Raw genomic sequence first — 9098 nt, 5'->3', positions numbered from 1 at the left:
AGAGATGTGAGCTGCCTGATTAAACACCAGTAGATGACACTAATCTATCACTTAGATTTATACCATTGTAGGCCTATACTGAATTTTGCTAAATAGATTTTCAGTGGTGTTGAACACTTTCTAGGTTGTGTTTTTTAACACTGTACTGTAAATACACAATTTTCTACAATTTCATATTTTATAATATTCATATTTGACTTTCATATTAAAATAAAAAAGCAATTACATTAAAATCCATTAAAAAGTAATACAATGCACACAATGGAAATTATTTCTAAAAATAGAAAAATAATGCTCTGTTTATATAGATCAGACATTAACCACAAAAATCTTAATCTGGACTAAACGTGTCAGCATTTTATATCATCATTTCTCTGATTTGAATATGCAAATCAACTTACTTCTTTAAATGTGACGTGCATCTTTGTGATCTGAACACATATCTAAACTCTGGAAACAAAGACTATCTTTCTGGTTTAAATTAACATACACCATGTTAAAAATGTTTTTTATATTTGTAATTCTGACAGTTTTACCATGTAAGTCACTACATAAACAGCAATAGTGCAAAAATGTAAGATTATACTTCATTACATGTAATATTGTTTCTTTTTCCCCAGGTATTGAATGTCAGACATTCACTCAGTCTGAAGCAGTGGTTAAAAAACCAGGAGAATCTCACAGACTTACATGTACAATAACTGGAGTTACTTTCAGCGGTCTCGTTCTGAGCTGGATCAGACAGAGCCCTGGAAATAGACTGGAGTGGATTGCATACATCAGCACAGGCAGTTCTCCAATCTACTATTCCCAGTCAGTTCAGGGCAGGTTCACAGTGTCCAGAGCTGATTCCAGCAGTCAACTGTACCTACAGATGAACAGCCTCAAGACTGAAGACACTGCTGTGTATTACTGTGCAAGAGAGTCACAGTGAATGAATTCAGTGTCAAAGCAATACAAAAACTACTTCCTCATTCACAGACGGATGATGAATATTGACTAATCAACAAAAATTTCATTGCATAGGGATATTAAATTATAATGCACATTCTAACAATGTGGGTTGTAATTAAAAATGTGCAATTTTAAATTTCAAGTGTTTCAAATATAACACTGCCTCTATGTGCTTGAAGAGCTGTGCTTAACTTATGCATACTCCAAAACGCTGTGGTCTGTACCTAACTGCTCCTTACCCGCATGTTATTGAACCACAATCAAGGTGACAATCAGCATCACATAATCACTAACTGAACAGTATCACGCGAGCAAGAGGGCTGTTGTTATCAGTAGAGTACAGCTGAGATTCGGCCATTGGTATGAAGACGCATGTTAACGCAGTCATAATTATATTCAAAACAAAAGAGTTTTATACAGCAGTTTGATAAATATTAAGTTCATTTTGAGTAACTTTTCTTTTGGTAACGCTTTAGATTACAACCCGCAAAGAACTACGTAAGTAAACTGAATTTACGGTGTATGTTTCTGTAATTATAGTGTACCTATAAAGAACGTACATGTAGGTATAAGGGAATTAAATTTGGGTACGAGTAACAAACCAGATATGCAACATGCAAAGAACTACATAAGTATACTGAATTTACGGTGTATGTTTCTGTAATTATAGTGTACCTATTAGTACGTATGTGTAGGTATAAGAGAACAATAGGCTATGTTACGTTTTGGTAATTCAGGGGTAACAACCAGATATACAACCTGCAAAGAACTGCGCAAGTAAACTGAAGTTACAGTGAATGTTTCGTATTTATATTGTACCTACGTGTAAGTATAAGGGAACAATATGTTACGTTTGGGTAATAAGGGGGTAGCAAACAGATATACAAATAATTTATAATGGAATTACTTAAAAACTTAACAGGTACCTGTTCTATTAAATCGTACGTTTGGTGTATCTATACGTAAGCTTTTTAAAATTACTGGGAAAATATACTCTTGTTCCATGTAGTTACAGGGTAAGTGTGACATCTGCGGGCTGTAAATTAAAGTGGCGATTGTTCCCCTCTTGTTCAACGAAGTTACAGGGTAGGTTCAATGCATAAACACACAATCTGAAAATATATCTAAAAATACTTTTTTTATAGTCGCTAATCCCACTTCTACCTCTAAACCTAACGTTAACTATGACTGAACAGTAATAAAAATATAAAAAACAGGAAAGTGCAGTCACAATCATTTATTTATTGCAAAAATGTCAACAGCCATACAAAAAAGTAATCCAAATAACGATGCGTTTACAGCCGCAGTCCTCTCTGGCGGAATACAGTAGGTTTGAGGTGCAGTAGGATGAGAGCAGAATTTAAATTGTTAATCGCTGAAAATATTATCCAGATTATTGCCTTGATCCACTCCTCGAAGGCGCCCGCGCGTCATTCCAACACATCTCACCAGAAACACGGCATGTCGTAATCTGTGACGAATGCAGGCGAGAGCCAATGAACGTCCGATTTTTCTGTCGCAAAATGCACTTTAGCACGGGTTTATGGCTGTTGCTGCTGGACTCGCTGCTAGAGATGGAGATGAAGATCGCCGGACAAAGCCTTGAATTTGGTTCTGGTCCTCGCAAATCGTATGGATTCTGAAGATCTGGGTTACAGCACACAAATAAAATGGTTTAATTTGTAATTATGATGCGTGTTCGGTGTATTTTATGGTTCTATTGTTAGTCACAGCATGTTAGAGAAAACGCCTTTGTGTTCCACCACGGCAAACGAAGTTAATACTACATGAATGATTAAACGATTGCAGAAATATTATTTATTTTAAGGGTTTAACGTGTAGTCATGATAACATTATGTAGACCTATTCTTGGAAACGAGCTGGCAACAGAAATCACACAGAACAGAATGAAATGTTATAATTTCATATTAAGTAAACGTTAAATGTTTAGATGATGTAAATATGTCAGTATTGTACATTTAATGTCTGTAAAAATGTAAATAAATGTACATTTTGTAGAACCACATTTTACGTCGCGTTGTTATATGTATTGTACCCTGTAACTTCCTTGAACAAGGGGGTAACAATCGCCACTTTAATTTACAGCCCGCAGAGGGCACAATTACCCTGTAACTACATGGAACAAGAGTATAATTTCCCAGTAATTTTAAAAAGCTTACGTATAGATACACCAAAAGTACGATTTAATAGAACAGGTACCGGTTAAGTTTTTAAGTAATTCCATTATAAATTATTTGTATATCTGTTTGCTACCCCGTTATTACCCAAACGTAACATATTGTTCCCTTATACTTACACGTAGGTACAATATAAATACGAAACATACACTGTAACTTTAGTTTACTTACGCAGTTCTTTGCAGGTTGTATATCTGGTTGTTACTCTTACGTCTTACCAAAACGTAACATATTGTTCCCGTATACCTACATGTACGTTCTTTAATAGGTACACTATAATTATAGAAATTCAGTTTACTTATGTAGTTCTTTGCAGGTTGAATATCTGGTTTTATTATCCCCTTATTACCCAAATTTAACATATTGTTCCCTTATACCTACATGTACGTTCTTTATAGGTACACTGTAATTACAGAAACATACACCGTAAATTCAGTTTACTTACGTAGTTCTTTGCGGGTTGTAACCTAAAGCGTTACCACCATCACTTCTCTAAGCAACACAGTGGTATTTACTTCCTGAATCCTGAATGAATCAGGGTTTTTTTAATAAATCGGTTTGATAAATGACTCAATGATTCACTCATAAACACAGTCACCTACTGGTGTAACAATTTACCTTGCAGAAAGAGTCACTGCAAAATCCCCACCAGTTAATTCACAGACTTATTCTGGAATGAGGAAATACACACAAAAAAATATATATAGACAAATCAAAAATATAATCAATAACATATAATGATCATCTTTATTTTTCTTTTGAAATCATGAAATCACTCTCACAGTGAATCAACAAATTGCTTTAAACAGTGCACATGGTTCCTAATCATAAATATTATAGTAATTACTTTTTCATCATTAAAGTAATAAAGCTCAACGTATAGTGCCACATAATCTCAAAATTCTTATTGTTTGAGCCGATGTGATCACCAGCTCTGATGACAGTTGGATATGTTTACTGACAGTTACTAACATTGTCAAAGTAAATTCACAGACTTGACAAAACTTTTCATATGTATAATACTGACATATGCAGAACTGTATGCAAATATCTCTCCTCCTCCTCTTTATTTGAGTATAAGGATGAAAAAAAGCAGCTTGTTCTCACTCGTCTCAAATCATGATCTCCTCATCTCTCTGGTTGTTGCTGCTGCTGGCAGCTGTTTCTTGTAAGTCTTTATAGCTTGTATAGAGATACATTATATTAAAACACTCATGATTATACATAATGTTGTCATATCTCTATTATATCTGGCCATATTTTTTCCCTCAGGTGTCCACTGTGTTGAACTGACCCAGACTGAATCTCTTGTCTTAAGTCCTGGTCAGGTTTTGACACTGCTCTGTAAAATCTCTGGATATTCACTGACTGACAGCAGCTACTGCACTCACTGGATACGACAGCCTGCAGGAAAAACACTGGAATGGGTTGGAGGGATATGTGGTGGTGGTGACACATATTACAGTGATAAACTGAAAAGTAGATCAATTACAAGAGACACTTCCAGCAACACAGTGACTCTACGAGGACAGAATATGCAGACTGAGGACACAACTGTGTATTACTGCGCCAGAGAGAGAAAACACAGTGATACAAAACACAAGCAGTTCTGGTCAAAAACATGTTGAATGAAACAAGCAACAGAAAGTCCCCCATACACACTGTAAGAGTACGAAAATGGCTCTTACTAGATCAGTGGTTTACAGTCCAATAAATGTCTGAGAAATGAATGGATGACACCTAATAGTACAGTCAGTTTGGTTTAATCAGATTAAATAATATTTTTGACTTGAATATAACCAATTCATCAGACATTTTTAGATTACATGTAACTATTTGCTATGTATAGTCAGTTATAAAGTGAAAGTTAAAGTCAAAATTATTAATCTTTGATGAGAATACTGCTGATATTACAATAGAGGGCACTCTCTGCATTCATATGATGAAAAATAGATTTTAGCTGATGAGAGATGTTGAAGAATTAATGCAACATATTAAAACATATTGCTAACATAATTTAATAATGTATAGTCTTTCTGATGTAGGTCCAACAGAACCATACTTTCAGAATCAGTGTTATTACAGTCAACTAAAACTAAAACCATAAAAAATGTTACTTGAAATAAAATACATTTTAACAAAAGTAAAATAAAATAGAGAAAAGTAAACATATTTTTGTCAGCTAGTCAATATTTCTCAATTTCATATATATTCCATAAATATTTTAATATAAGCAGTAAATTATATTTTTGTCACTTTCAGGTCTTTAGCTGATGTTCAAAAAATGTAATTACTTACAGTCACAATGTCTGTAAACTGTTTTCATTTTCTGCTTATGGACTCTGTTCATGTAAATAACTTTATTAAATTCAAAACTAAAAGCCTTTTTTAAAATAATGTTCTGCACAGTGTGATGCATGTGAAGTTTATTAACACCTCTGTATAATTATGTAAATGTCCTGTTGCATATTTAAACAGCAGACATGAGTCAGTTTATACATTCATCTGATCACTAGAGGGAGTGAAGAATCACTTCAGTTCATTCAAACTGTGCTGTGAAACAAACCATGATCTCTTCATCTTTACTGTTGCTTCTGGCAGTGATATCCTGTAAGTTTAGTCTACTTTCTGTGTGATACATCATTTTGTTGCTAAAAAGCTTGTTAACAGTTTTCAAACTTCATGCTCTCTTATTAAAAGGTATTATTTGATTGGATACAGGTATTGATTCATATGAACTCACTCAGCCTGAGTCTCTGACTGTCCGTCCTGATGCTACTCTCACTATCAACTGTAAAGTCTCATATTCAGTTACAAGTGAGTATACAGCCTGGATTCGTCAGCCTGCAGGAAAAGCTCTGGAGTGGATTGGATTAATTGAAGATGATGGAGACTTATTCTACAAGGATTCACTGAAAAGCAAGTTCAGTATCACCAGAGACACTTCCAGTAACACAATAACACTGCAAGGAAAGAATATGAAAGCTGAAGACACAGCTGTGTATTATTGTGCCAAACACAGTGACAGATGCCAACAGACTCCCTGCACAAAAACATCATCATCATATTACAGATTAAGTCTGATGATTTTCCCCAGTCTAATCACTAAAAATAATTTGCACCAAAATAAAGAAACCAATAAAACTCAAAAATCATCAGTTTTTGCAGTACTTCACCCTTATTTGCTCTTTCTTTACAACATGTGTGAATATGAACAATATGAACAATATTACAATATGAACATTCTCATTCAAATTCAAAATTCAGACTGATATAATGGGTAAAAGATACTTTTAATGGAAATTAAACTACAAACAAAATATTATGGTAATTTAATATTATGGATGATCCTAATGGATGATATACTGGCCCATATTCACCTAGATTTACCTAAAATATACTATTTAAACACCATGATTGCTGATACATATGCCATGAATGACCTTAAGTAAATTAAAAAATACATATATATAATAAAGTTTCATTAAATGTCAGTGCTGTCTTCTGGAAGAAATGTAAATAAAAACATATATATTTATACAGTATATATAGCCCACAATACAAAATCATATATAAGAATATGATATGTAGATACTCATTTACTGGGTTGCATATGGAACTGTATGTAAATATTCCTACTTCTCCTATTTATAAGCAGTATAAGGATGAAAAGAAGCAGCTTGTTCTCACACGTCTCAAACCATGATCTCCTCATCTCTCTGGTTGTTGCTGCTGCTGGCAGCTGTTTCTCGTAAGTCTTTATAGCTTCTATAGAGATACTTCATATTAAAAACACTCATGGTTATACATAACGTTGTCATATCTCTAACATGTCCGGCCATATTTTTCCCCTTAAGGTGTCCACTGTGTTGAACTGACCCAGACTGAATCTTTTGTCTTAAGTCCTGGTCAGGTTTTGACACTGTCCTGTAAAATCTCTGGATATTCAGTGACTGACAGCAGCTACTGCAGTGGCTTCATTCGACAGCCTGCAGGAAAAACCTTGGAATGGGTTGGAGAGATATGTGGTGATGGTGGCACATATTACAGTGATAAACTGAAAAGTAGATTTCAAATTACAAGAGACACTTCCAGCAGCACAGTGACTCTACGAGGACAGAATATGCAGACTGAGGACACAGCTGTGTATTACTGCGCCAGATAATCACAGTGACACAGAGCAGTTACTGCCTTGTTCAAAAACCACATTAACACTCGGCACAAAAATACACAGTTTTATGCTAAGTATCCTCAGTAAGCTACTTCTAATTACTGATTCAGTTTTAAATGCAGATTAAATACAATATTCATAAAAATGACTCAAACATTAGTGTACTTTCTCTATAAAAAAACTTACCAAATTGCTTTCCAGTTATAAAATATCAAATATCAGTCAGTCCATTAAACATCACTCATGCTTCAAAGCTGTGACAATAGCTTTGACCCTGACAGCCTGGTGGAAATATCACCAAATAACAAACTCCAATCAGGCTCATCTAACCTCACCCCACTCTAGAACACCCCTGACTTCACAAGTACCAAAAAAGCACTCAATTTCCATAAATGGGTAGAAAAAGGCATCATACATATTAATCACATTTTTTAGTCTAACAACTTTGTTTCATTTTCCTACTTAGTCCAGGAGTACGGTATCAGGAACAATCAATTTTTCATTTATTTGCGACTTAAATCAGCTGTTTTATCTAAAATCAACATTAGAACCATCAATCTTAAACTTCCTTCCGCAGTAGCAGATTTAATTAATATATCCTCCCTGTAAAAATTACTTTCCAAATTATACAAAATTATAACCAATTCAGATAAAACCATAACTTTACCAACAATCAAATGGGAAAAACACCTTTCTATTGCTCCTGATACCGACTTCTGGACTCAAATTTGTAAAAATATTTATTCTATGACTAAAAACGCCAACCTTCAGCTCATACAGTATAACACTTTTCATAGAACACACTACACTGGGAAAAGACTTTCTAAAATGGGATTCACATCAGAAACTTGCTCGCACTGCTCACAAAATTGCAGTAGGGGTTCGATCTTCAACTGGCTGGCAGGAGCTGCCACTGACAGGTCATGTGACCTGTCAGTGGCTGGTGGCAGCTGCCAGTCTGATTCTGGCGGGCTGGTGGCTGGCAGTCTCAACCGCTTTAGATCAGTGAGTATAAGGCGTTCTCTGTCACTCTCACTGCAAGGAAATACACTATTTTATTGTTAGAATGTATTCTTATGACTCTGTTCTTTTGTATGATTGACGTTTTAGGGTTTTTTTCCACAACTAAAGCGGTCAAATGAACGTGATCACGACTGGTTGCTTACTGACGCTTCGCCTAAACTCGGAGCGCTCTCGCGGCTGACTGAGCTGCCAGTGGAAGCGACAATAAGCTGCCAGTTGAAACCACGGCCATTTAAACACTTTATTCATAATAAAACTCCATAAACGTCGGCATATAAAAAAGACTAGACCCATAAGCATATATTAACGATCATAAAATAATATATTTCCTTGTAGCAAGAGTGGCAGAGAACGCGTTAACCTCGGAGCGCTCTCGCGGCTGACTGACTGAACTGCCAGTGGAAGCGACAATAAGCTGCCAGTTGAAACCACGGCCATTTAAACACTTTATTCATAATAAAACTCCATAAACGTCGGCATATAAAAAAGACTAGACCCATAAGCATATATTAACGATCATAAAATAATATATTTCCTTGTAGCAAGAGTGGCAGAGAACGCGTTAACCTCGGAGCGCTCTCGCGGCTGACTGACTGAACTGCCAGTGGAAGCGACAATAAGCTGCCAGTTGAAACCACGGCCATTTAAACACTTTATTCATAATAAAACTCCATGAAGTGTTGATAAATTAAAAGACTAGACCTATAAGAAGATATTAATGATCGTGAAATAATATATTTCCTTGTAGCAAG

At 35.2% G+C, this 9098-nt stretch overlaps 2 gene segments (V, D, J or C); both read left to right on the top strand.

The window, feature by feature from the left end:
* Window positions 1-5643: 5643 nt before the first annotated feature.
* Window positions 5644-6254, top strand: LOC127158095 (Ig heavy chain V region 5A-like). The segment is given in 3 exon segments: window positions 5644-5762; window positions 5874-6173; window positions 6250-6254. Coding segments are annotated over 3 exon segments (348 nt in total).
* A 591-nt stretch (window positions 6255-6845) lies between these two features.
* Window positions 6846-7317, top strand: LOC127158096 (Ig heavy chain V region 914-like). The segment is given in 2 exon segments: window positions 6846-6903; window positions 7010-7317. Coding segments are annotated over 2 exon segments (357 nt in total).
* The last annotated feature ends 1781 nt before the right edge of the window (window positions 7318-9098 follow it).

Source organism: Labeo rohita, unplaced genomic scaffold (assembly GCF_022985175.1).
Source record: "Labeo rohita strain BAU-BD-2019 unplaced genomic scaffold, IGBB_LRoh.1.0 scaffold_1339, whole genome shotgun sequence".
Classification (NCBI taxonomy): Eukaryota; Metazoa; Chordata; class Actinopteri; order Cypriniformes; family Cyprinidae; genus Labeo; species Labeo rohita.
The sequence above is the reverse complement of the archived record's forward strand: the minus strand, read 5'-3'. Positions and strand labels throughout refer to the sequence as shown.